This window comes from Synchytrium microbalum (genome assembly GCF_006535985.1).
Source record: "Synchytrium microbalum strain JEL517 chromosome Unknown SmJEL517_scf0017, whole genome shotgun sequence".
Lineage (NCBI taxonomy): Eukaryota > Fungi > Chytridiomycota > Chytridiomycetes > Synchytriales > Synchytriaceae > Synchytrium > Synchytrium microbalum.
In genome coordinates, this window is record NW_022158366.1 from 458,490 (window position 1) to 485,900 (window position 27,411).

Consider the following 27,411-nt stretch of genomic DNA (forward strand, 5'->3'; position numbering starts at 1 on the left):
TCATTATTATCATTGTTACCACCATTGTGCCATTGGCGGTAACTTCTGCACATTTTTGTAAGGCTTGATGGTGTCGGTGAGTGATTGCGAAGACTGGATGCTAACATCGATGGTCAAAAAAGATGTTCACTGTGAGGCTTGAACTCACGACCTCTTGCGTGTAAAGCAAGCGCTCTGCCAACTGAGCTAAACAAACCTGATAAACGAGTTTCTCTCAAGCATCCAGAGAGGAATGTCGGCATCCCTTTCTTCGGTGACAAAAACGCGGAAATCAGCAAACGTCAACGATCGTTGCAGAAAATTGCAGTATTCACGCAGAATTCACGTTTTCGATTCTCCCCAATTGTAGGCAAAATAGTCGGCACGCACATCATACAAGGTGCAGTTTGGGTTGGGTGTGTTTTCCAAAAGTGTTAGAAAATAAAAACAGCCATCACGTAAGATCAAGAGGCGATACCTGTCCTAAATCACAATATTATAATTTATGATAGTTTCTTGCTCTCATTTTCTGTGTCTGCACTTGTTCGCAAAGTGACTTTCACGTACAAAAATCAGTGCCCACGAAAACCGCTTGAGGTTCGAATTTCATACCACGAAGTGATAGAGCTGCGAATAGTGTCTTTGACCGGAAATGTATTACTAAATCATGGATTAAACCACGAGGCCAGCTCAAAATTCATTTCTAACAAAGTGGTGACAATTCGTGTCTTTGAAGTGAGTCTCAAGTCGAATTCATAGTAAAAGGACCAATACAAAGGCAAAATAGTGATCTTGCAGTACATGATACTATGCTTCTCTTTTCCGGAATGGCTGTGGTGCTAAATTGCAAAGGTGTGGCTCGTGAAAAATGAAACTCACGCAAACGTCTCCAGCTCAACGAGGATCAAATTGTTAAAGAATATTGAGACAGATATCATTTTTCTGCAGTTACAGTTAACGTTTTTTGTTCTGCCGTCATGTAAACATAGGGTTTGATCGTGCTTCACCTTCATAACCAAAATGAAAAGTACGCACATGCCACCAGTTCAACGATGGAGGAGCATCATGGCAAATACAAGTAAGAGCATCACACTATACTAGACTTCTGCAGATTACGACTCTCCGCAATTCAAGAATCTTGTGTTTAACTGTAGAATTGGACTTCGCCGACAATCTTCCTTGTTCACTCCCAAAGCACAGACAAGAACGCGTCTACTGATACTTCAATGATAATCGGAAATCGGATTTGATGGTAATTTTAGTTGATGCTACAACGCCAAACAATCAGTCTCAATTACTATAAGAGTACAAGGCTTATAGTCGGTTGGATGAGTTTCTCCTGTCATAACATTCCCCTACGCTTCACAAGAACGGAACAGGGACGGTAAGACCGGACGATCAATAGCAGCGACGGAAGAAGCCGCTGCTTGGCATTGGTGCTGCTAGTGGTGGTGGTGGTAATATCTTCCCGTGGTGTCTCGCACAACCATCACGTAGTATCACTGATGGCTTGAGAGCCATAGAGTGTTGAGTGCTTCTTGCATCCCTTTACCAGAATGATACAGCCTCTCCACATCTGGTCTATTTCCACCCTATTGACAGAATCTGCATCCAGATCAACGAATACATGCAGCTCAACAGCTAGTCGATCCAATGACAAGTCCGTTATTCCACAGAGGTGACGAGACGGGTTTGATATATGGCTGTGCTCCTCAATTCATTATTGACCTAAAGATATGATTGTTTTAGTTTTACGTAGCATTGTAACAGTTTCAACAGAAGAACATATCGTATTTACTGACGGTGATGGTTTTGAGACGACCACGGCTCTGGCAACAGATCGTGAAGCAATCTATTAGGAGCTGAAATAAGAGGCACTTCAAGTACATACCCACCAGGACATCACTCTGTTCTCATTCAAGTGAATTGAGTCTAGGTTCATACTATCAACCTCGACATCAGTAATAAGCTGTTCATATGACGTTGGCTACTCTTGTCGAAGACAACTACCAGACACTTGTTGGCTGATTTAGCGGCAGCTGCAACAGCGTCTAGGGAACCTGAAAACGTCCCTTCATAGATGCTGGTGTATTCTCCGTAACATATCGTAGTTTAGCACCGGCTGGCAGCCCTGGGTCTGAGAATCCAGTTGCTGTTGAGGCCATGTTACGATGGCGCCACGATACAGATAGTCCATCACTGTTGATGATACCAACGGTAAGACTACCACTGGTGCCAGACCAATGATTTGTATCTCGTTCGTACGCATGACCATATGATAGGCAAACAGGATCACCGTTCTGAAAATGCTGATCGGGACACCACATGATAGTAACGCGAAATCGAGCGGCGATCAAATGTTCCGCGATAACCGGTTTCCTGCTACGGGCTGGTGCTGGAGCTCTGACATGAGGAGTGTTTTTGGAGAACAAAATCTCGCCCACCTAATGTCAATCGAATTACACGTTAACTACCAGCTGAGAGTGGACCATTCGATGATTCTCAACTCAAAAAGCATCAATTATACCATAACCTCTAGAACGAATTCCTCTGATAACCGCCGCTTCCAGTTCAAGTCGACCAGAGAGCCTTTTGTTATGAGAAAGATCCGTTCCAAGAGGTTGAGGCGTAGATCCTGTAATTGGCCATGAAGGTTGAACTATATGGACGATAATCACCGGTCGATCGTATGGGTTTCTGATGTAGTTTGGTCAGAAATCTGTGTTGCTATATGTGTGAGAGGACTGAGGTTACGTAACTTGGACTTGGACTTATCTAATTTCGTATTGGCGAAACTGCTGTAATTATGTTCAGGCAAAACTAGTGCAAAAAGTCATCATTCTCTACTCCAACATTATTCACATTTGTTTTTGGGCAAGAAAAATGGGCAAGAAGAACAAGGGAGACAGGAGGCGCCAGGCTAGTGCTGATGCTGATGCCAGCTTCTATGAAATCGGCCGACAAGTACGACCCGCAAATACATAACAAACTTCGAGACAATCGTTTTTCTGATAAACCCCATCTTTTCTTTCAGCTTGCCGACCCATTGAAAGAATACCGGAATTTCCTGTCTGAACTAAAGGAATCTTCAAGCTCTCTTCATGCTGAGTCGGTTCGTATTCCCTTGGGCCTAATCGGTGAGATCATTTGATCATTATCATCAACCATGTTTCAAAGTGCAAACCATCTCACACTGCTCCTTAGATCTGACTGCAACGCTGATAGCATCATTGCTTTCAGGCTCTGATGTCACTGCTCAAATGGCACACACGACGAACGAAAACCAAGATGTAAACTTTATTCGGAAACTCATGCAACGCGCCCAGTTGTCTTGCTCTGCATTCTTGTTGGGGTTGTACTTTGCTAGTAGTTGTATAGGGAACCAGTCAAAGCATCATAAAAGGTTTCATACCAGACGGGCAGAAGGAGGTAGTGACTCGCCCAGGACACACAACAAGCCAACATTAGAAACTCAAGGCACCATACCGACATTTTTGGCTAGTGTTATTGTTGCCGACAAGTATCTGTAAGTCAACTAGGAGTTTTCGACATTGGTATCATCGTTTCTAAACCATTGCAAACACTTAGATATGATGCAACGTACACCAATGCCGATTGGAGCATGTTTACCGATGGCCGATACAGCTTGGATGAGATAAATTCTATAGAAAGGGAGTTTCTGAAACGACTGGATTGGAAGCTATTTACTTTGGAAACCGACTATTTGGACTTTTTAGACAACCTCGATCTCATGCTAATGCTTCGACAAACGTATCGCCTCGGTAGCTTATCATATAGTGACTTGTATAGGCTATCCTCTGCAGTACGCCCGGTATTTAAGAACTGGCAATTAGGAACAGGTTTCTCCTCTGGTGATGCCTTCCTGCTCTTTATTAAAATGGTCACGAATAATTTACTCTGTTACCTTATTGCTATGGCGACGGCACTTGCTGCAGCTAGTGCAGTACGATACTCTGTCGCCATGCTGGCTGCCCAAGGTGCATATGCCCACTCTGGTTCCTCTGCTGACACTGCTGCTGTTGGTGCTGTTGTTGTATTTGACACCAAGGTCAGCTATCTGCATCAACCTGACTCAATAATATTGTGGGGACATGAGCTGCATCACCATCAGCTAATATACCACTGTAATATATCGTTTCCTATACTCTGCTCATAGTGGAGTCTTTAGTTAGAATATATCAATTATTTTGCTTACAACGTGGAGTTCAACCATAGACGTAGAGTGCTGCAGAGTGCATTGTCTGTCCCGTGAGTGATTAAAAATTAAAGCAACTAATTCTCCTGCGTAGTTTGCTGACTCCAAACTTCGCAAACGTTGACCTGAGTATTTAGATATATCTAGTATCATAGCTGCAACCATGATCGGTTTTCGTCGATAGCGGTTTGAGCACCAGCATTGATGTGATGTGATTGATGGAGGCGTCAGAATGGTAACTTCCAAAGTTCCAAAACAGGAATTCACTTTCGATTACTTCAAAAATCAACAAATTAAGGTCTCCTTGACGCGTCAGATTTGGTTATCTGAACCAGAAAGCTGACCACATCTTGCGAACTTTGGTATTTGAGCCTGGCAGAGCATCGAGCTTCCTGAGAAGCGACTCATATCAGATATCTGACATTCAAACCACGTAAAAGTAGGCTAGCCCAGACGCTAGCCACGATTCGAGCCTTCTTTTCAAACCTCCATCGCTTTCATCGTTTCTCCCAAAACCACAAAAAAACACAGTTCTAAAATGGACGACGACGAATTGGATGCTCCAGCAGCTGCAGATGATGATCTCTCACTTCCAAAATGTATGCTCTATCTCCTTCCTTACGCTTCATGGCCTGTTTGGGCCGTACTAAATCACTTTACTTTAGCAACCGTAAACAAACTAATCCAAGAACTGATGCCCGATGGCCTGTCTTGTGCGAAAGAAACTCGTGATGTGCTAGCTGATATATGTACAGGTGCGACTCGAAAGACTCGCTGGATCCCAGATACCTACAACTTGACATTTTTTGCTCACACATTCTGCATCTAGAGTTCATACACATGTTGTCTATGGAAGGTACATCCTATTTGGAAAGTATTTCATCTACATATGATCAAGCTGACGCTTTCCTATGTCTTAGCAAACGAAATAAGTGAAAAAGAAGGTCGCAAAACAATTAACCCTGAGCATGTTATTGCTGCTCTCAAGGTATCGATAATAAGAGCACAAGTCTATTTTTTGATTACCTTGCCTGAATCACTGTGCTTGACTCAGCTCCTCACTTCCCATACCACAGTCACTAGGCTTCGACGACTACATCCCCGAAATCCAACAAGTCTACGATGATACTCAAAACACCATGAAGGTACATCCTCTCTATCCACAGCCTCTTTTTTCGCGGTTTTCCTCTCACATCCAACACCTTTTATTTCCACAGCAAGATAAACAACGCAAAACCTCAAAATCAAACGCTACAGGCCTCTCCCAAGAAGAATTGAAACGTCAACAAGAGCTCTTGTTTGCTAATGCCCGGAATCAAATGGGTGCTGGTGGCGCTGGTGGTGGGCCGAGTAACAACAACAACAATACCAATACAATAGGATTGCCAGCGTTGGCGCTACCGAGTACAGCATTACCGAGCGCTCCACTACCGGGTATACAGGTGTTTGATGGGCAGATTGTGCAGTCTCCGTGATCGGATGGCAGTGAGCTTTCTGTTTCTCACACAGTCTCTCTTGCACATTTGTAGCATCGCTTGTTGGTTTAGCATATTGCTTTGATGTAAATATGTAAATACACTTATTAATTGTCTAAGAAGCAAATGGTAGTTGAAGTTTGCGAACGAATTTGGAGGCCGAGTGTTAATTCGTTTTTTTCGTGCTTTGACTTTTTGCTTGGGCAAATACACGGTACTATATGAATGGGGAAGGATGAAGCGATGTCTATATCGTCTTCCACAACGGAATCGTCGCACCAACAGTGAACTATTTTTTGCGTTTCGTCCCCACCAAACAACACAAAACCCACCAGATATAACTACCAAATACAATTTTCTATTCTGTCAGCATAAGATTTTTTAAGAAAGGGGGTTACAAGATGTGATGTTGTCATGTGTACTCCTCTCAACCCTAACGTTATAATATATGTCTTGCGTTTACACCTTCAACACAAAAAAACCCTAATTCTCCACCTGCCCAATACTTTATCGTTGCTCAACCATGCTCCTCATGCCCGTCCCACTGCCACCAATCTGGCATACATCACATACAGTACACATCTTGCCCTTGTACTCTGGCTTGTACTGTGCTTGACAGAAGGGACATGGCGATGATGGTGAACCTCGATATATCGGGGTGTATGAGACGGCACATACAACGAATGGATTATACTGGTCATAGTCTAGGGCGATTTCATCTGTTTGGGTTCGCTCACATAATACTTGCACTTTTCGTGCCTAGACGTAAGGATAAAATAGGTTAAATCAGCAAAAAAATAACCAGGAAAAGCATGATAATTACCTGCTGAGCAATCTGAGCAGGTGGAGCCAACTCCAACAATCGTCTAACAAAGATCATTGTTGTAGCAAAATTCTTGGCTTTAAATGCGGAAGCAAAAGCGGATCTCAATGCTAGCTGCAAATGTGCTGGTTGTAGTGCACAATGTGTGAAATAGGCTGCCAATTCTAAGGCCCGTTTAGGTGGATCATCCGTAGGTAGCTCTCGTCGAGTTAATTCAATCTTGAGACCCATTATGTATTCGCGACATACAGTAATCAATTGTTGAACCTAAGAAGAAAAAGAAGTCAAGTTAACCCCTGCCAAATAAAAACCCATGCAAAGAAGTCATGACGCTCTCACCTCATCCAACTCAGCTCTCTTCCCAACAACCAACAACAAGACAGATTGCAAGATAGACTTGAATGCCGCTAATGCGTCCCTGAAACTACCAGCAGTAGTCAATCCATATGCATCTTGTACTCGTGCAACGACAGATTGTAGAGTCATTGACAAGTATGGCAACAATTTACGATGATCCTCATCCCATACTCGATGCATAGGGAATCCTAATGGTGGGGTAGACGGATTGCATGCCATATATGCTCGCGATGATTGCCAAATTGATAGGAAAAGTGGTTTGAGGGGTGCAAAGTTGACTGCACATACTTGTCGATTGAGTAGCTAGAAAACGAGAGAAAATATGTCAGTCTTTAGATATGATTTGCGAGTGCTCTCTAATTCGTGAGAGCAAAAAGAATCGAATGGTCGCTACAACCTGCATTACCTGCATAGCAGTCTCAAACGACCCAGCAGCAACATGATCAGCAGCCAACGACGAATTACGAATCCAAATATCATTGGTACTAGTTCCATGCGTAGGCGGACTAAACACTACTGGTCCAGCACTACCAACACCAGGCAGAGCAACATCATCCAACGGTATATCCAATTCACCATCTAAATCCCATCCATCTCCTTCCACAGCACCACCAGCTGGACCGACTGCTGCTGCATTACCAGCGCCATTAGAAATGGAATGTTTCTTATTATCTGACGTTCCATTCAATTCAGGTATATCTAAATCATCGCCCCAATCACCACCTACATCGTCCATAGCTTCTTCATCTAGAGCTATATTGGGTGCGGATAATGCATTGGATGCACCACCCTCTTTTTGGAAGAGACCTCCTTCAAAGAAGGATTTGGATACTGTGAGGCGGGGCCATGGTTGATCTCCTTGTCGGAGGATGAGAGTTGGTGGCTTCAAGAGGTCGGCATGTGGCGGTAGCATTGGTGGCGAGTCGGATTTACCAGCTGCTACTAGGATGGATTCTGCCTCTTCAGTCAACCCGTGAGTTTGAGCAGCCAGATAGGCCAATGGTACTAAAGACGTAAGTCCGGGTCAGCGCAATTCAAGCTTGTCATGAACAATTTTTCGCCATCGAACTGGTGTCCGGAGCGAAAGAAAAACTCCAAGCGGAAAAAGAACAAATGTTGAGACACTGACACGTACATTGATACACCTCCTTAAGCAACTTGACTTCCTCTTCAACATCACCCAAATACATTGAGTTCTGGAATCGTGACATGGTATCACCACGAGCTTCAGCAATCTTGAGCATCTTTTTCAGTTTGGGGACATCACCAGTAATCAAATACAAGAATGACAGTTTATCGAATTGCTTGACTCGTTGATATGCCATTTCGACCAACTGGCGTATTTTTTGAGTTGTTAGAAGCCAAGCAAAATAGCGCCAAGATTGTGTATCCATGATCACTCACTCTGTGATTGCCCTGCTTCAATGCTTCAACAGCCAACAAATTCCAACATTCATCTTTATCCATGGCTTTAGCAGTCTCTTCTGCAACTTCCAAATTACCACATTCCAAGGCTAGTTCGAAACGTGTCTTGTGGTCTTTTACGAAATGAAGTGCAACCTAAAAAACGAGGGAGTTGGCAAAGCGCAACAAAATGGACGATAGAAGCTCACGATGCTGGATATTCAAAACCACCAAACAAACCTCTGGATATCCCTTCTTCTGCAGATAAGCAATAATAGACTGTCCAACAAGATTTGATGTTCGAATGAGATGCAAGACTTCATCGTAATTACGTCGAACCAGAGCAAGCTTGAACCGATATTCAGTGGGATCAATAGATATAGCTCGAACTTTGCCATCACGATCAAGGCAGTATACACTCTTGCCCTTGACTCGAGTCAGATAGACTGGTTGTTCGAGAGTTCGAATAATACCATTGTCACTAATAGCAAGAGAGTTGCAAGTGTGAGCAGAAACACTGATTTCATAAAGGACTTAGTACATACCCTTGAGGTAGAGCATATTTGATGTGGTTGAGAGTGGTGTAGACAAATATACCAATTTCATCCCATGCGCCACTCTTAATTTTGATGGTTTCGTGTATGAGACAAGTCTGCTCCAATTTCTTGTTGGCGATTGCAATGGCTAGAGGGAGACAGAAAAGTCAGGTCTATAAAACACAAAAAACCGCAGTGGCAACCACTCGATGAATGCAGCACTCACTGTGCTTGCTCAACAAGGCGACCATAGACATGTCCGGCGACCAAACAGCATATCGAACGCCATTGACATTCAATTCAGCGACAGATGCTTTTAATTCGGTATCGTATAGAATCACAGATGTGGGTGTAGTGAGGAGAAGAGTTTTGGTACCAGCGTAAAAGATATCGTTGACAGGTGTAGGCAATTTGAATTGTTTGGTGACTTCATTCTTCAAATCTTTGATCAAGATTTGCTGCAATAAAGAAGAAATGGTCAATGAACACTCGAAGACAAAAAAACGCATTGTGATCAGTTTGCATGCATCGAGAGATCACCAGTGCTTTACCTGTCCCATCTTGTCTAATACAGCAAATCGATTTCTTGCTACAAATACAGCAGCTTGACCGATTCCTCTCTTTGAATCGGTTGCGTCTCTGACATCACTTGAAGGGTCTTTGGGCAAATTGTACAATTCATAAGTTCCACCGTCTGCCATCTAAAGGGTAAACGGTGGTCAGAATAATCAAAAGTTTATGAATTGACTGCACTGATCGTTTATGAATCGACACTTGTTGAGATTGTTTTTTGCTGATAAAATGCTCGCAACACAAGACACTACTACCTACCGAGCAAATGAGCACGGAATTTTCAGCAGGATTATATGATAATGTTTTTGGTGGCGTGGCTTGTCCAACAGGAGCTTTTCGTACTTTGATAAGGCCAGAATCATTGGAGTTTGTGAAATCGTATTGACGAACGACGGATTCTTTGAGATAAAATAATTGATTCTGATGGACGGCATGTGCTGGTCGTTCTCGTTCCAGTTTGAATACAATGAGACCTGAATCGTGGCCTAGACGTAATGATTGTAGGGTTTGAGCAAGGTAATGCTAAGGGCAAAAAACTGCCAAATCCGATGTCAGATTCTGTACCAGCTGCGAAGAGATTCAATTCCGGATGAGCAGCCATAATCCAGAATCGATCATTTTCACGTTTAAATGTTTGTAATACAGTTCTCTTTGTCATGTCCCAAATACGTATTGTTCTATCTTCCGAGTCACTAATGATGAGTTCCTGTCTCGGATGGAAGATGACACAGGACACGTTGTTGTAGTGACCTCGACACGTATCGACTTCCCATGCCTTTGTTTCTGTTTGTTTAAACGTGTGAAAAAAAAGGACAGTGAAGACGTGCATCATGATTTGTTACCATTCATTCTCCATAATTTAACTTGACGATCATCAGCACCAGATACGATAAGAGGTAGGTTTGGATGGAAGGAAGCCCAGTTGACACCACGATCATGACCTTCCAATACGTATTTTACAATGGCGTCGGTTCCACCAAACAAGTCAGCTTGGTTTGGACCACGATGGAGGTCTTCCAATGTAGGTTGTTGTGGAGCAGCATGTTTCTTTCTCAAACCTGTTCAATACAGTATATGTCACAATGATTGAACAATATACACTATAATGTACATTATCTGTACCTGAAATGTCCCACACTCTGACAGTTTGATCCAGCGAAGCGGACACAACCAAGTCTTCCTTTGGATGGAATTGAGCACACATGACATAGTGGTTGTGACCCGTGAGTATGGATATGCAGTTTCTAGATTGCCAATTCCATATCCGTATAGTTTGATCGTCAGAGGCCGAGATAATCCAAGGATGCTCGTGGTGGAAGAAGACGGTTCGAATATAGTCGAGATGGCCGTTAAGGGTGAATAGACATCGTCTCGTCTTCCAGTTCCATACTTTGATCTTGTAGTCGTCACCACCCGAGACGAATAAGGGCTGAGTTGGATGGAATGCAATACCACGTACAGGACCTGCGTTGGTGCAAGGGTTGAGTTGGGTATGAAGAGTCACAGAAATCTTGAGGAAATAAAAATTACAGCAATTAAGTATTGATTGCTGACACGATGGTTCAATCCTCTCCTGACCGAATAGTCGTTGTTTCAAATATGATATTTGATTTGCTGTCTCTTCCACCACATGCACGATTGATGTACGAATACAACGACCTATAGAGGGCACTTGCCTTCATGATCATCAAATCTGTCTACGAGGGTTCCCATTTTGTAGTCCCATAGCTGCAGCGTTCCATTGTGCAGACTTGCTAGAATCCAAGGACGTTTTGGATGGAATGTGAGGCCCTTGACTCTATTGGACTTGGTCTCGAATTTAGACAGCAGCAGACCCGTCTGCTGGGCACTTCCACCACTGCTAGTAGCCATTGTATTATTCTATATGTATTATCTCTGTCCTCTGGATTGATTGTATACGACGGTGTTTGGAAAGGCTCAATCAAAGACTCAACGGGAACTAGTGATAACGAGGGCAGCGACGCGTCATATATTCTGAATTCGCCATGTAAATATAATTGACGCGTTTCGGAGCTTCCGCACCGTCTATAAAGCTTGTTTTCCTCTAACCGTGAAAGCTGCAAAAAAGAGTAGTGTTTTCGAGGTTGCAGGTGCAGGATGATTGTGGTATAGCGTGTTTAGAGGATTGATTGCATTCTTGTTAGGGTTATCTCATGTTTCGGCCTCCCTTGTCTACGAATGCATTGGGTAAACGCCCAGCAACAACGGCTGTTGTTCATCCAAACGCAAAGAGAACTGCTATTGAAGTATGTTTGATGTACATTGTATTCAAATTATATTGGATCTACGGCCGCATTCAAGTTTCTCCATTGTTTACTCACTGGAATTGATCTACAAACAACCAGAATCATCAAATGTTCAACAATGGCGTTGGTGCGTCAAGAGCTCCCAATGCCAAAGTACGGATCGTGATTGGAATTCACGTATGATCCAAAAAGCCATACTGACATCTCTCTACGTATAGCGTGACGAGTTTGATGACGAGTTTGGTGCTATCGACAAGGATGACTTGGAGGTTTTCGAAACAATCATGTCACAACATGATCCTGCTTATCCAAATCCAAATGCTGCTGCTGTAGTTCCCAATGCAGCTCCTCCTCATCGTCCACCACCACAACCACAACGACAACAAGTGCCAACAGTAACAGCATCGGTGTCCCAAGTTCAAGTGGTAACTGCCACTGGTAGTAACTCTAACCGAGCTATGGGTTTGACCAGACAGACTTTTACTCACATGCATAGTAGTAATCTCAGCAATAACGACAACAATAATAATAATTATCAGAACTCCCAGCAGTATCACCACAACCTGAATCAGCATCAGCCAGTGCAACAACAGCGACAGCTGCAGCAGCCGTATCTTCAGAACAATAACAACCTGAATCATCATCAGCCAGCGCAGCAACAGCAACAACCGCAGCAGTATGTGCTAAACAGCAACCTGAATCATCTTCAGCCAGTGCAACAACAGCAACAGCCGCAACAGCATGTGCAGAACAACCATAACAACCAGTGGCAACAAACCAAAAAACCATCTGAACCAGGTGGTCTTGCAGGTGGTGTTGGTACAACAGAGAATGAAGCATTTGAAGACGATGTCTTGGCTATGGCTCACCGTGCTCAAGATGTTAATCTATTGACCAGACAAATGGACGAATACAAGGCCGAGATTACAAAAGTATGACGAGAGATCTAGAGCGTTGCTTTTGAAATATTATACCTCGATGACTTTAGAACTAACCCTTTTTTAGCTCCGTCAACAAAACGCGGAACTCAACAACAAGAATCGGCAGCTCGATCTAGAGATTCTTACCAAGATTGGAGAGGCATCTATGGTTCGAGGCAATTTAACAAGGGTAAGGAGCTGATAAGCATTTGCCATGCTTTGCAAGGTAAAAAATTACGCGAAGGCCAACCAACGTAATTTATTCAGTTTGAACAAGACAACAAGAACCTCCGTGACCAGCTACGAGATCATCAGGTTAAATCCATAAAGGAACATGATGCTATGAAAAAGGACTTGGAGAAACAAGTGAAGGAACTTCAAGCTAAATTTGCTTTTGCGGCAAGTCATTATTTGATTAATCTTGTCCCATTTTTGCGTATCAACGTCCTCAATCTACATAATTTAGGAGCACGAAATTCAAGCTCGTGAATATCAAAAGAGTACTGCTACATTCAAATCACCACGGAAAGCTGAACCTCAAGATGGAGGTATGATATTACTTTCAGTTAGCCTTTTTCCGTATTCGTGCTCAAGCATGCCTTTTCCGCTTTCTGTAGGATTCCCAACGATGGCTTCATTCACGTTTAGTCCTAAAAAAGCACGAATGGAACGTCCTGTAACCGCAAGTATTGCTACCATGACTGATGTCACGCCAGTCACCGAACAAGGAGGACGGACAGAGAATCCTTTACTAGAGCCTGTAACTTCATCATCAATTACAGTACCCATACCAACTTGGAATCGATCTGCTATGATTCATGTGTCGTTTGAGCATGAAAACATCTTGGTATGAGCAGGTCTTTGCAGAATTTCCTTTTTTGTCTATTTTGCTGATCTAGCTTTGATCACCATAGTTTCTTCGGCAACTTCTGACAGGCCCCACTGATAATGAAGACGGAGGATTGTTTCGGGAAGGCATCTTGCAGAGGATGTCTTTATCTAGTGCGCATCACTCGATTCTTTTAATTCTTTTCTTTTTTGATCTGACACGTTTTCGAATTAGACACTATCGACGTAGAATTCTCAAAAACGTATTCATCAAGAGCGTCAAAGCTTTTGAACGATATTGGACGATTGGCTAATGATATGACTCTATCACTAACCATATTGCTTTCGTCATTGGATTGGATACTGAGAGAATTGTTGCAGCATAAACTGGTAAAGACACTCTAAGGAGGTATTTGCTGGTTTGACCCCCTTTTTTCTCACGTGTTAGATTTTTCTCTTAGTATACTCCACTGTCTTGTTTGTCCTTCATGACAAGAGTCGTTGTTCTAGTTAGCCAGGATTGTCGGAACTCGATAGCTCAGCTTTGTATGCCATGTATGTTCTTCATGATTGTTCCCTTTTCTGCTTACACCCTCCTTGCCACAATAGCTTGTGGAATTTTAGATAGCCTATTACAGATATGGAATCTCATCTCTCCTGTAGCATTGGGAGGATCAGAAGCCACTGATATGGATTACGAGTTTCTTGGAGCTAATACATTAGACTGCTTGAAAGTGTTAAGTTATGAGCCGTCTCCTCAAGTGCTAGCGAGGTATGTCAACAAATGCTTGGAATGGCTCTTCTGTGGGTTTGACTTTTTCGCTTAATTGTAGCATTCGAGAGCAGATATCTCCAAAGACGGTGCAAATGTGTCTGGATGTCAAACAGCCAGGTCCAATACTCATTCGGACCATTGAGCTGTGTACACTGCTAGCTGAAGGTTTGTACCATTTTAAGCCAAAAAAATCCAAAAGCGTAATGTCTAAAACCTGTGATCCATTAGATCGAGAAACATTCGATGTAATGTTTCAAGATACAGTCTATGGAGCATCTGCAAGGAGGCGGTCTGTGCTGGATCGAGTTTGTGCGCTGTTGGCGTTTTCACCACAGGAGCTTGATATCGATGAGGTGTGTTTGAATTGTTGGGAAAACAACTGTCCGGAAGTCTGAGAACACCTCATTGTTAAACAGGTCGAGTCGTGTCTTTTGTATGGTGCCATAATACATCAGCTGTCATTGGTGTCTTTACGTTATTCTCACATACCCCTTCGTATTGTGGGGTATCATCAAGTGAGTCCGATCGTCGAATGAAAGGCCATAGGATTACCTTTGCAAATCGTTGTTTTCGCAACACTTTTCTTACTCATCTTGTCGTCTCAATCATTAAATAATCCTATAGAATCTCAGCCGTCTAGCATCCTTCTTCTCCAGCCAACTTGACCAAGTCCTCTGCATAGTCTCATTTGCAGACATTTCTCTCCTCCCACCAACAACACCCGCCAGACTCCACCTCATCAAAACCACCGTAAACCTCCTCTTCATCCTGCTCGGCACACGTCGAAACTTGAACGATATCCCCGTAGATACATATCAAGTGCTTGTCTCCAGTATGGCGAAACTGTTTTCTGGAGGACCTGACATACCAATGTTTGAGGATATTGTGGATTACGCCAAGGATATTCTAGATTTCGTGCTTTCGAATCATGCTCCTGCTGGTTTGGTGACGAGTGTTGAGTAGGAGTTTGTGGTCGAGGTTGGAGGTTTGCATTTGCAATTAAGACTCATGAACCCATACGTGTATATAGAAAAGTTAACGTTGTATTTTTACTGAAATATTAGCATTTTACTAAGACTTAACGTGTGCTGTCGCTGCTTTTGTGCAAATGCCTTCTATTTTCCAAAAGAGATGCACGTGAAAGAGAATGGAAATTAACACTCTCTCCGAGATCCTAGCTGCGGTAAAAAAAAGAGCTATGCAAGACAGAGTGTCATGCTATCTGCCAATCTAAGAAAGTGAGATGTTTTGTTTGTCAGAGCTATTGGCGTCCACTCTCGTCGAATTGACATTGGACGTGTTTATAGAGTGAATGGGTCGACAAGCGAAATTGGATGGTATCCACCTTATGCAAAGAATCAGATATCTTTGGTGGGACAATTCAAGAAGCTCCAGCATTTAGGTATGCGTTATAACGTCGGTTGGCCGGTTTTGTTGGCGCGAAAGGCCATTTATAATCTCAGTTGTAAATTGACCTGTCAGTCACATAATCTTCAAATTTAGATTTCCAGAATTGCAAAGGAGGGTACGTTTAAGATCTCAATTTCCACTAAAGGTTTAAAGGGTGGAACAGCTAAATTATAACTGGACATGAAGTCATATTGCCTCAACGATTAATGGAATTGCTGGATTCGTATATGGCATATGAGTACCTAATTTGAGCTGTTTCGTTCTGAGTGTGTGGGTGCAATGATAATATTCATTATATTGCGTCCGGTTTGGCCGGCTATTTTGCCTCTCTTACAAGCACCAGAAGTTGAATTCCTAAGTCAATATCAAAATTTTTTTTGGAGGATAGCTCGTTGCAGAAAACGAGGGTCTTATTCAGGTACAAGTAGCGCTTATCGGGTGGACGTAATCGGCATATGGTAATCTTATTACATGTTTTTTTTGCTAGACACTACTTCCAGTTTCTACAAAATTGGACTGCGATGATTTAAGGGTCGTTTGACCATGAAATCTCATCAGTTTATCGAATTGTTTTTTGTTCTCGTCGCTGACTTCTCCTCATCCCACCAGCTTCATCGGCTACTGCTGGCAGGGGCAAATAATAAGAGATGGAAGCTTGTTTCGAGAAGGAACCTCAAGGAGAATGTCGTGATCAAGTGTGTATTCATTCAATCGTCACAGTGTTTTTTGCTATTTAACTCAGTATTAGATCCTGTCGATGCAGGACTTTCGAAGACATATTCATTAAGAGCGTCAGAGGTCTTGAAAATTATATCGTGAGACCGGCTGGTGATGTGGCATTATCGTGTTGCCTTCGTCATTGGATTGGATACTGAGAGAATTTTCGCAGCGTTGACTGGTAAAGATATCTATGAAAAGATACTTCCATTCAATCTTAATGTTGCAGAGGTTTTGGTTAGATCGTCGGTCACGTTATTTTGAACTACTCCTGTGTGATTCATATGAAATGTCATTGTCACGTTGTATATTACTTAGATACATACCTTAAAGAACCGATAGTGCTCTCATGAAAGCGCAGACGTGTTATTAACGCCCAATTAACGCTATGAGACCGAATCGCCGCCTGTGAACAAAAACCTTAAAACTCGACGAGATGGCAGTTGAAGCTCCTTGGAAGAACCAGCTGGTAACAGCATTGCGAGATCGAGATTTACATGAGCGAGATGCCTTCCAATTACTATTCCAAGAGAGTAAGGCTTGTACTTGAAACGCACGGCGTCATTTTATCAATCTAACATTTCCAACAATTTTTAGACAACGAGTTGGTGCGTAGAGCACGAGTTTCTATAGATCGACAAGCTGAATTGGATGGTATTGTATCTACTTTACGACGAGAATTGGCTGAATCTGTTAGGGCGAATCAACAAGCTCAGACATTTGGGTAATGTCATTATGTTGTGGTTCTGTGGGTTTTTTGGCCGCAAAGGCTAGCCATCATCTCAGTTCCAAATTACCATATATTTAATTAATACTAAAGGCTCGATTTGTCGACTAGATCTCCAGAAGCTCAAAAGAGATTACACGATCTAGAATCTCAAAACACCAGCTTCAAGGAAGAGAAAGCAGAACTATACAAGACTCAAGGCCAAAATGCGCAACGGTTATTGGAATTGCTGGATTCCAATAAGGCTTACGAGGATCGTATTCGAGTTGTTATGTTGGAGTATGTCAATGCAATGATGTGTCCATGTTTGCTGCATCCTCACTTCTTTGGCCCTCTGTTCACAGAAACCAGAAACTGAGCACACAAGTCAACAGCTTGAATATCAAAGTATCTGATGGGCAACAGCTTGTTAAAGAGAAGGATGGTGTTATACAGGTATGAACGACAATTTATCGCGACGAAAAGCACTTGCGCATATATGAGATTTCGGCCTTTTTTCACCTGACACCCTTTCGCATAGATCATACGAGATGAACTAGCAGCTCTACAACTCGAACTAGTTCAAACAGATCAAATCATCAATGATCAAAAAGCAGCTAACAAGACACTCGAAGCTCGTATCAAGACTCTGGAATCTGAGAATGCTGAGTTGGTTGTTAGGTTTATGGAACTCAAGTCTGAACAGGCTGCTAAGATGAATGAGGCTAATGAGTTTGTTGAAACGTAAGCTGTTAGATCATTGTGGTTTTTTTCGCTGTTGTTTGAATTCACAATTCTCTTCTTTCTGAATGTCAGGGCTTTGAAAATCAAAAAGGATGTATCTGGACAATCGTCCTCAGCTGATGTTGGGAAAGAGTTGCTTGAAAAGTAAGAATGACAATTTCAGAAAGTGTTGCTTATCAAAAATCAACGAGCCTAACACTCGTTACAAAACTATAGGACAAAGTCAATTGTTCGTGTAGTTCTGCCAACTACCGTTACCAAAAGGATTGTATGTACTCTTCGGCTTTCTGTCACCGTAGAGCACTCTTCTCACATTTTTCGTTCATTAGAATGCTCACGACGCAGACATAAACTCCATCTGCATCAGTCCTGACGGATCCCTGATCGCTACTGCATCAAACGATAAAAAGATTCTTGTTTTTGAGTCCAAGACAGGTACAGATTTAAATACCTACCATTACCGTCACTCGCTCAAAAAGCCCTTACAGAGTAATCCATAATAGGCACAGTGAAGACCTCCTTATCTGGATCACTACAATCAGTCATGTGTGTTGCATTCAACAAGGCCGGTGATTTGATATTAGGTACCTCGAATGATCATTCTGTCAAGATATGGGCGTTGGGCACGAATCGACTCAAGGTATAGTCTCAACGATACAGCAGTTTTTTTCTTCCTCCAACTGAACATTTGAAACCTCTTATATACTCTAGCACACTCTTACTGGCCATATTGGAAAAGTGTTTGCTGCCAGATTCGCAGATTCCAATCGAGTGGTAATTGAATGTTCTCGCTCAGCACACAATCTATTGCCTCTACTACCCTGTGTATTTTTGCCTTCCTTAGGTGTCAGGGTCTCATGATCGTACTATCAAGTTATGGGATTTGGCAAAAGGATACTGTAAGTCTCTTGCTCTTTCATTTGAATCGCAATGAGTTTCGCCCTTTGCCAACACCCTTCTATTAAAAGGCACAAAGACAATCTTCACATTATCAAGCTGTAATGACCTGACGTTAATGGATGATGATGGGTAACAGTTGAGTCGACTTGATACATAAATCCTATGATTGATTTTTTTCCACCTTGTATTAGTTCTATGATTGTCAGTGGCCATCTCGACAACAACATACGAGTATGGGACTCCCGTTCAGCTAATCTCATACGCGAGATTACTGGATTACATTTCGGACAAGTGACTGGTGTTGAGATGTCGCCAAGTGAGTCATTTCTATAAGGAGCCAAAAGCTCATTTTCTACCAGACAGTTCATGATTCCTTTTGCCCTAGATCGAAATTTCCTCCTCACGACATCACGAGACAACACTCTCAAGCTGATTGATTTGAGGACGTATGAGACTGTTAATACATTTACGTAAGTGTCCCTAGTTTCTGCCTCTGTAGAAGCTGAACAGGTGGTTGACAATTCATTCGTTTTGTTAAGGCATGAGGCGTTCAAGACTGGCATGAATTGGGCTAGATCATGCTTTAGGTATGTGCGAACAAAAAAGACCCTTGTCTCCATGCACCATATCTCTTCATGTTGACTCTGTTCGCTTTCCTAGCCCTGATGGCTCATACATCTGCTCTGGATCTGCTGATGGAACATTATTTATATGGGATTCCGATACAGGTCGTGTGGAGAGAATGATGAGGGAGCATAGGTAAGGCTCAATCTTGTTTTGTCTAAAAGATGAAGACAGAAACAGGTGACATGACTCCTATTAGGTCTGCTATTTGTGGCGTTGTATGGAATCCGATGGGAGGAAGTAATTTATATTCAGCTGATAAGGACAAGACTGTGGTGATTTGGCATTAAAGGTGTGTAAATGGAGCATAGTGTTGTTAATACATCAAATATTTGAGATCTTGTTGAGGTTTGATGTTCAAGTCTGGTGTGAGTGTTTGGACTACTTGAATTACGGGCAAAAATTGCAAAGGAAGATAAAGTTATGACATGCGAATCTTCCTTTCTTTACAGTGAATTCAAGCGTATGTACAAATAAATTATCTTACAGACTAAAACTACTAATCAAGTAAATCATCCTCGTCTTCATCGTCATCGTCAGCTTGATATCGTCGAGGAGTCAACAAGTTGGAATCAAAGTCTGTAATGTCTGATTCTGAGACTACACGATTACGAATCAAGTAATCTTCGAAATCTTCTAATTCTACACGTCCAGTTGTTCTCCAGCCTGGTATTTCATCTGTGATTCTGCATCAGGAGGAAAGAAGGTTTAAATGAATGTTCCAAATTGTCGAGTAATTACTCTACAACACACTATACCTTATGAGTGTATGAGTCAAGTCACCACCACGGTAAACCAGCAAGGCAGGCAGCGCAACCTGATCAAAGTTCTCATCTGCACGAGTAGACACAATTTTACAAAACTTGACCATCCCATACTTTTGAGCCATGCGAGTCAAGTAGACATTGGTGGTTCGACAAGCCTCAACTTCAGACTGATACAAGTGTATGACGACAGTGACATTACTAGCCTCGTTGTCTATAGCAGATACATATGTTGATTCATCCAATTCTCGTAATACACCATGTACACGAGCTGGAGTTCGTTGCGAGATTTCAGCAATACGACGAGCACGGTACTGATTCAAGAATGCCGGGTCTTCTAGATCTAGATCTTCGACTTGTCGTTCAAGCAGTTCGATTGCGTCTTCATCTTCTTCTCGTTGTCGTTCAGCGTCATCGAGAGCATCACTCCTGTTGTTGCCTTCAGCTTTAGCAATATCGCCCCTCTTTTCAGCCTCTTCTCTAGCTATAGTTCGTTGCATCCAGCCAGACGATAGCAGCTGTTTATTCCTTGACGAGTCATGACGTGCCTGTTCGGCGCGTCGAGCGATTTCCTGTTTTGCGTGGAAGCGGTAGTCGGCGAGCACTCCCTTAGGACCTGTCTGTGGACCTCCTTCATTCAGAGATTGTCTGGTTTGCTGGTCTTGTAGTATACGGTTCAATTTGGGATCTCGTCGTTCATCATCTTTGTGTGGTTTTAGTGTTGGGATGGCGAGATCATAGTCATCGGTTTCGTCTCGTTCTCGAGGTCGTTCTGTGTCTGGATCTCCTATAGCGTTTATGGCTGCAAGTATACGTCTGTCCTGTTCACTGAATTCAGCCATCTATCTCTGAAAATTGTTGGTTGGTCGTAGAAATGAATTTGGAGTTGGATCAAGTTGATGAAGGTTGATATCATCAAAATCGGGTAACGACGCGTGGGAAGGCGATGATTTATTCTTAAAGACTAAATAGTTAGATCTTCTTGGTATTCGCATAGGGGGGCTCGTTGCTTGAACGGAAAGAGTAATGATTGCTTTCATCTGCCAACACTAGACGTTCCACCAATGTGGAGCCCTACAGTTTCGATCAAAGTCTCGTATGAATACTTTCGGACCAATCTGAATGCGACATAAATTTCTTGGAAAAGTCTTCCATCCCCTATCGGCTGTCTGACCATGTTTGAACTGTATCTGAAATCCCAACGCAGACTTTGAATCAGATCTCTGGCCAAAATATTTACAAGACTACATCAACAGTCATCAGCATCATATTGCTTCGCGAGATCGTGAAAATGTGAATGTTCTAGCTAGGTTGTTTTTACTGGATGATCTACCATATGCTGCCGAAGTACTGAAATACTGAATTCTACTATCCAGTAAATCGAAATAATCCAATTATTCCTGATCCATGATATTCGACACTCACCTGTTGTGGTGAGCGGAACTGTGCCGATATCTCCGTCAATACAGATGTTTGGCGTTTGCAGGAACAAGCCATATGGTCTCCATTGTAAGGATACACGTTAAAGATACGATACTTACACTCTTATCTCCTTCCTGTGGTGTCAATCTCCCAAAACATTTCCACGTGTCACATATAAGCCACACACAAGCCACACGCATACATGACGTTCATGAAAATTGCAGATTTTCTGGCTTCATTCGTCACAAACCGAAGGCTTGACGAACTTCCAGACAGACCATAAAGTTATGGGAGGGTAATCATGAGTATTTATGCACTCTTCTACTTGGTTGCTCATTGTCGCCTTCTTTCTACATCGATAAATCTCTAACAGGGGTTTCTCTGCAACTGTTTCAGCTATACAACCCTCTCTGGTATCAACTCACGGGCCTTGCTCAAGGGACTGGTGTCTAGTGACTATCGGTGTAGCCTCTGAATCTCCCGGATCATGTTGACGGTTGGGCATCAGCCTGGAAGATTTAGCAGTATTGCGCAAAACCTGGAGGGACGCCCTAGCCCGGTCAGAGGCCTGGGAACCTCAAAAGTCGGGCCCACTCGCACGAGATGCTCCCAAGTCAGAAGTCAATCCATCTGGCTGCCGTCGTGCCTGTCAACAAGCCGTTCTGAGAAGTAGCTTAAGGACCGATTGAACATTTATGCAAGGATATCGTAGCCGTTCCTAAATGAACACAAGGGCTTCTTGTCCCACAAATCCGTCGGATGTGGTGATGTTTCCAAGTGGGGCAAACATCGGAAGAACTAGAAGTCGTCTCCTCTCACAGGTTTCTCGTATCTTCAACACTGTCTCCTAGCAAAAATGAAGCCGTTTCGTGTTTTTGGGTACCATTTTCACACTTGGCTAAGTCAAATAAAGTGTGAAAAAGTACCAAACCTCTTTCAAGTTCCGATTGTTTGGAACTTGGACACATTTTACTCGTAGGCTTCAATACATTGGAAGCTTGCAGCAACCCAAAACCAAACCAAAAAGTAAAATATTTGCTATTGCTTCGTCTACACGGACACTGTTACATATTTGTGCACTTTGTGCTTTTAACCAACCTCTGTATAGTCAACGTTTGATACTTCCAATCATGAACCATTCTACTGTTTATGGAAATGGCGCTAGATGGTTGAATATTGTCGCATGCGTTGCTCGTGGTATAGAGCGCTACCAATCCCTCCCATTCGTATAAACCTGGTAAAGCAAACTATCGTGTATTACACTATAATAAAATAACAAACGATGCTGGCCAAAAAATAAAATATGTAACTTGTAGCAAACTATAAAATATGCAAACTCTCTCGACCAAGTCTCAGATATATACATCAGTTGTTACCCTCTTCACTTTGACCACTCTACAGCATCAGCAGAAGCAAGCCACTCATCCACAGATATTGGGGTGTTTTCAAGCATAGGAGACTCTTCAACAGGCGACAGTGGTTTAGCTCTACCTGCATTATACGTGGGCTGCGGTATATTCGACCTGGTAGCAGCGACAGCAGCTTCATACTTGGCCGGTATTGGCGGTAGCGGGGGGAAATTTCCTTGTCTGGCAGATTGACTTCTCTTAGGCAGATTATGCGAAGATGATCGTGGCGGTATTACTATTCCCGACGAAGTGTGATTATTATTGTTGGTGGGATGCGATATAACAGGCGGTGTCGCTATGTTGTCCATCTTCAATCGTAGTGCATTCGTCGTACTTCGATGGAAGCTAGACATTGGAGGTCTATATGGACTAGTATTGCTGTACTGAATTGGTTCCTCAACAAATACTGCTGGCGAAGGTGCTATTGGTTGTGGTGCTGGTCGTATTTGCATGAATTCTCTGGACGAATTCGGGCCTGGCGTCGGTGAGCGTGCTCTGGAGGAACGTGAGACTATATCTCCAAATACAGAGGGTGGCTCAGATTCACCTTCTGATACAGAGCCTTCGGGTTCAGAGCTACTGTTAGAGTTTAGGGATGTCTCAGATTCAGAGGAATATAGTGTTTCTAGTGGTTGCGGTTGTGTAGGTCTTTTTGAGGTCAAATCATCGTATCCTTGTATCAGAGACACCAGAGATTTTCGTTGTTTTGGATCCTCGTTATTATCAGCATTCATGTTATGGGTATTCATATTTTTGTTGTGGTTGCTGTTATAAGGTCGTGTGTTTAGTCCTCGTTCTCTTTGCGATGCTATCACTGCTTCAGGTAGTATTATAGGTGATTCCTGTATCGAGAATGGTGCACTCAAATCTCGATCGTGAGGTGCTTTGTCCAGCAATTCAGCAAATTGCTCATCAATGAGTTTATCAAAGTCGAACTCATCAGGTGACAGTGCATTGACGGCAGTGTCTTCACCAGTTTCTAACTGTGTTTCAAGTCCTGTTCCTAGCTGAGTATCTATGCGTGTCACTCCTGGACCTGTACTGGACCTACTACTGCCACGACTGTGGTGACTTTCACCACCCCCAAATGTAGGAGTCAACAACGGTCTCTTTTCTCCATTTGGCGATGAGGATGATCCAAGAGTTCTAGTAGTAGTTATTGGAGGCACAGTATTCCATCCTTTCGAGACAATAGTTTCAGATATGGATGTTGGTTGTTGGGAATTTGTGTCCTGATATGAATTCAAGATCTGGCTTTCGACGTCTTCAGAGAGTATGGGAGCCTTCCCACCTCTTTTCAATGTGTCTGCTCTCGCAACGTCGTGTGGTGACTCTGTAGGTAATATGGTAGCCGCAGAGGTCTGACGATTAGACAATCCTCGCGCCGCTGATAATTGCTTGTTGAAGGCAAAGTTTCGAAGTGGAGGAGGTAGCGGTGGACTATGATCCGGTAGTGGCGGAAGAGGAGGGAGTGACGAGGTGCTCTCCGCGATATCTACTCAAGCAGATTAGTGACGGATGCTTGAAACATGGTAACAATCAAGTACTCACCACTATCACCACGAATGGCCAACAGAGGAGGCAGCATCGGGGCAGCGCCAAGCTGACTCTTATACATATCTGAGCCATCTGAGTGCCGATTGGGATCTCTATTTTCATCTATTTCAGCACCAGCTTCAGCACCCTCAGCCACAAATGTCCTTTTTCGTCCCATGTAAGCCATGAATCCCAATCCGACAGCAACAACTGCAACTCCAGCAACACCTATTCCAATTTTATCACCGGCAGAAAGTCCACCATCAGTATTTCCACCGGGTCCTGGTGTGGGACTTGCAACGCAATCTCCAGAGCTTGCTGAGCTGCTTGGATTACAAGGTATAGATCGATTCGGTGATAGAGCATTACCAGGCAGTAAAGGTTCAAAAATCGATACTTGATAACTCGTTGCGAATACAGTTCCTACACCAGCTGACATTGAAGATGAGCTTCCTACTACAGCTGCAGCAACGGTACCGTTTGCGGCTCCAGGTGTTGCGACATCTATCGCTCCCACGTTCCATTTTAAATTTGTTGGTGCTCCTACTGGTGTCGGAGCCACCAAAGCTAGTGGACTGGATATGCCAAATGTCGGATCAAAGGAGATGGCGTAAGCCAATCCGGTGGAAGCATTACGAGCTAATATCAGCAACACACTATTCGTTATCGGCATGCATGTCAATGAGATCACTCGATCTGCAGCTGTTATAACAGGAGTCATTGGAGTAGAGATATTGTTTGTCGTAGTGTTATAAGTCAAGACTGAGAGCCCAGTACCATCGATAGGGGTGAACGATATGAAGAGTGCGTTTGAGCATATGATTACAGGTGGGAGTTGTGGACCTGGTGGAGCATTGCTAGCCTGCCCAAGTAGCTTCACGTTGGTATTCACATCTGCTCTATATATCTCGGGCGTATCTGCCACTCGTAAGCTATTAGTAACCCAAATTCCGGTCATGTTCGCGTTTGTTGCATTTGATGCTGCCCCTTGCCCAAGACAGTAGATCCCACTAGATCCAGCCAACATCCAAGTTACCTTATCAGTTGCGGCTAAGAAACTTACGTTTTGTTGGGTGTTGGCTGTAATATCGAGCAGCTGTGTCCTGTTTATGAGTACTATATGTTGTTGGTACACGGCAACAATTCCAGGAGTCAGAGCGATTGGAGCAGCAGAGAGTATGGTTGCACTTGCGGTCCCATCAATCAAGGCTACAGACTGTACGAGTATTTGCGAGAAGGACCTGTACGACAGATACAACACTGAGGTACCATTCGTCTGGGATGACACAGCAGAAATCAACGTCAGAGGTGTGTTCAAGCATATTGGAGTCTTATGAGAAGAGAATAAAGGTCAGCATGATCGTTTAAACGTCACTTTGCAAGTGAACACCAAAATGAAAATCGAGCGCTGCTTTTGTGGTTTCTTACCTGCCACGATGGCGTGAATGAATTCTGGGGATACGAGGCGATCCTGATACCAAAAGTAGTTCCATTTGCACATACGCTCTCCTCAGTGATGACAACAACGTTCGATGAAATCGGATCTTCGAGTACTCGTCGGGCGATTGCAACTGCTTCAGAACGAGCTGACCACGCCAAGATCCCTATACCAATACGGCATGAAAATAAACGTTAGGACATTTACTAATCCAGATCAAGTCCAACTGCAATGAAATCAAACAATTTCTGCCACATCCCTCCAAAAACTTGGAAGTTTTGTGTTTCATACCCAATGTAATCAGGAGCGAGAGAGGCCTCATGGATGCATACAAGCAGAAAGTAATGCCTTTACAGATGCAAGTTGATCCAGAGTACAACCTGAGCAGTTCTCCGAAGTTCTCCGCTGTCCGACTGGTTGTTCTGAGGTTTGGGGAATTGAGTTCATCGAAATAAGGAAGGTCCGCCAGAACCCGCAGCTCGTGTCATGATATGAATCAATGCAACTCTAGAAATATCATTACATGCAACAAATCAAAACTCGATCTCGCACAGCGACGTCAGAAACAGGCCCTTGCGCCAAAAGATCACGTTATTGAAGCACATGCCAGCGACAGCACAAAAAATTCGATATGATCACCGGTTCTGATATACTACTACACTTGCTACTACAATGCACCTTACAAAAAATAGATAACCTTACAACATATTGGAACTATTAGCTGGACTATAGATAAAATATACAACCAAGGCCAGAACCAAACCAATTAAAATGACTGAATTGGTATCCATGCCAAAGGTAGCAGCACCACCATTCGATGTGGAAGCCATTGTTTTGGTTGTTGACGGTTTGTCAGCACTGCCCAAAACGTGGCCAGTTCCTGCAAAGGAGGATAAAGACGAATGTTGCATGGTGAGTCTTTCCACCTTGTTGATATCGGCACCGACGACTTCAGCAATCTTTTGACCATTCTTCATGAACTAAGTGAGGGGACAAAATGGTTTGTAGCTCAAAAGCTGAGATAGTGATAGACGCGGAGACTTACCACAAAAGTTGGCATGGCTCGAATACCATTTGCAGCTGCGACTTCCTTTTGTTGATCAACATCCACTTCCAAAAACTGGACTCCTTCGGTCTTCTTGGCGAGTGCTTCAAATCGTGGTGCCACTGCTTTACATGGACCTATTACAGTCAGTACAATATACAAGTAAGCGTTCAAGCCGACATCTGACCGAGTATCTTGCAAGGTTTGTTTGAGATTTCCCAAAATCCCAAAATCACGCTTGTCACAGTTTGATGTTGCGATTTCAACGTACCACACCTAGTAGAACTAGATGTAAGACTACAAGATCGCCATCATCATTATGAAATACCGGTCGCATACCATACTGCTGTGAATTTGACTACAGTCTAATAGAGCGAACGGCGTCTCCGAACTCAGTTAGAAATCGCTCAAACCGTCAAGACTTGGTGGCAAATATAAGCTTACCAGCTTGTCTGCCTTGACAGAGGAATTGAACTCAGAGAGACTCGATATATGCTGGATTGACGGCATGTTGTTGCCTCCTGTTCAGACGTGTGGGTTGAA

At 43.1% G+C, this 27,411-nt stretch overlaps 7 protein-coding genes across 7 annotated transcripts; 4 read left to right on the forward strand and 3 right to left on the reverse strand.

Annotated features, from left to right (window-relative positions):
• Window positions 1–2,862: 2,862 nt before the first annotated feature.
• Window positions 2,863–4,156, forward strand: SmJEL517_g03388 (uncharacterized protein; the record flags this gene model as incomplete). The annotated part of the gene is made up of 4 exons (XM_031169316.1): window positions 2,863–2,943; window positions 3,014–3,116; window positions 3,184–3,505; window positions 3,568–4,156. 4 exons carry the CDS (start codon window positions 2,863–2,865, stop codon window positions 4,154–4,156), a joined length of 1,095 nt encoding a protein of 364 aa, XP_031024794.1.
• Window positions 4,157–4,733: 577 nt separating this feature from the next.
• On the forward strand, window positions 4,734–5,670 carry SmJEL517_g03389 (uncharacterized protein; the record flags this gene model as incomplete). The annotated part of the gene is made up of 6 exons (XM_031169317.1): window positions 4,734–4,794; window positions 4,861–4,950; window positions 5,025–5,051; window positions 5,116–5,183; window positions 5,272–5,340; window positions 5,413–5,670. The coding sequence occupies 6 exons, from the start codon at window positions 4,734–4,736 to the stop codon at window positions 5,668–5,670; spliced, it is 573 nt and encodes a 190-aa protein (XP_031024793.1).
• Window positions 5,671–6,177: 507 nt separating this feature from the next.
• On the reverse strand, window positions 6,178–11,235 carry SmJEL517_g03390 (uncharacterized protein; the record flags this gene model as incomplete). Its single annotated transcript, XM_031169318.1, has 15 exons — window positions 6,178–6,429; window positions 6,494–6,760; window positions 6,833–7,153; window positions 7,257–7,855; window positions 7,986–8,184; window positions 8,255–8,410; window positions 8,495–8,735; window positions 8,800–8,938; window positions 9,017–9,248; window positions 9,342–9,491; window positions 9,622–9,848; window positions 9,928–10,146; window positions 10,206–10,421; window positions 10,486–10,873; window positions 11,065–11,235. 15 exons carry the CDS (start codon window positions 11,233–11,235, stop codon window positions 6,178–6,180), a joined length of 3,777 nt encoding a protein of 1,258 aa, XP_031024737.1.
• A 302-nt stretch (window positions 11,236–11,537) lies between these two features.
• SmJEL517_g03391 (uncharacterized protein) lies at window positions 11,538–15,116 on the forward strand (the record flags this gene model as incomplete). The annotated part of the gene is made up of 15 exons (XM_031169319.1): window positions 11,538–11,630; window positions 11,730–11,783; window positions 11,849–12,562; window positions 12,636–12,740; window positions 12,818–12,916; window positions 13,017–13,098; window positions 13,168–13,397; window positions 13,465–13,552; window positions 13,614–13,768; window positions 13,840–13,924; window positions 13,988–14,150; window positions 14,212–14,318; window positions 14,382–14,506; window positions 14,570–14,668; window positions 14,778–15,116. 15 exons carry the CDS (start codon window positions 11,538–11,540, stop codon window positions 15,114–15,116), a joined length of 2,538 nt encoding a protein of 845 aa, XP_031024738.1.
• Window positions 15,117–16,716: 1,600 nt separating this feature from the next.
• Window positions 16,717–19,544, forward strand: SmJEL517_g03392 (uncharacterized protein; the record flags this gene model as incomplete). The annotated part of the gene is made up of 17 exons (XM_031169320.1): window positions 16,717–16,813; window positions 16,878–17,004; window positions 17,119–17,286; window positions 17,352–17,442; window positions 17,528–17,730; window positions 17,803–17,874; window positions 17,947–17,998; window positions 18,060–18,165; window positions 18,234–18,370; window positions 18,442–18,504; window positions 18,575–18,629; window positions 18,699–18,759; window positions 18,822–18,946; window positions 19,016–19,100; window positions 19,170–19,217; window positions 19,291–19,389; window positions 19,454–19,544. The coding sequence occupies 17 exons, from the start codon at window positions 16,717–16,719 to the stop codon at window positions 19,542–19,544; spliced, it is 1,680 nt and encodes a 559-aa protein (XP_031024735.1).
• Window positions 19,545–19,753: 209 nt separating this feature from the next.
• On the reverse strand, window positions 19,754–20,860 carry SmJEL517_g03393 (uncharacterized protein; the record flags this gene model as incomplete). Its single annotated transcript, XM_031169321.1, has 2 exons — window positions 19,754–19,940; window positions 20,013–20,860. The coding sequence occupies 2 exons, from the start codon at window positions 20,858–20,860 to the stop codon at window positions 19,754–19,756; spliced, it is 1,035 nt and encodes a 344-aa protein (XP_031024736.1).
• A 1,961-nt stretch (window positions 20,861–22,821) lies between these two features.
• SmJEL517_g03394 (uncharacterized protein) lies at window positions 22,822–27,378 on the reverse strand (the record flags this gene model as incomplete). The annotated part of the gene is made up of 7 exons (XM_031169322.1): window positions 22,822–24,344; window positions 24,401–25,715; window positions 25,814–25,989; window positions 26,587–26,803; window positions 26,869–27,144; window positions 27,213–27,233; window positions 27,313–27,378. 7 exons carry the CDS (start codon window positions 27,376–27,378, stop codon window positions 22,822–22,824), a joined length of 3,594 nt encoding a protein of 1,197 aa, XP_031024741.1.
• Window positions 27,379–27,411: the final 33 nt, after the last annotated feature.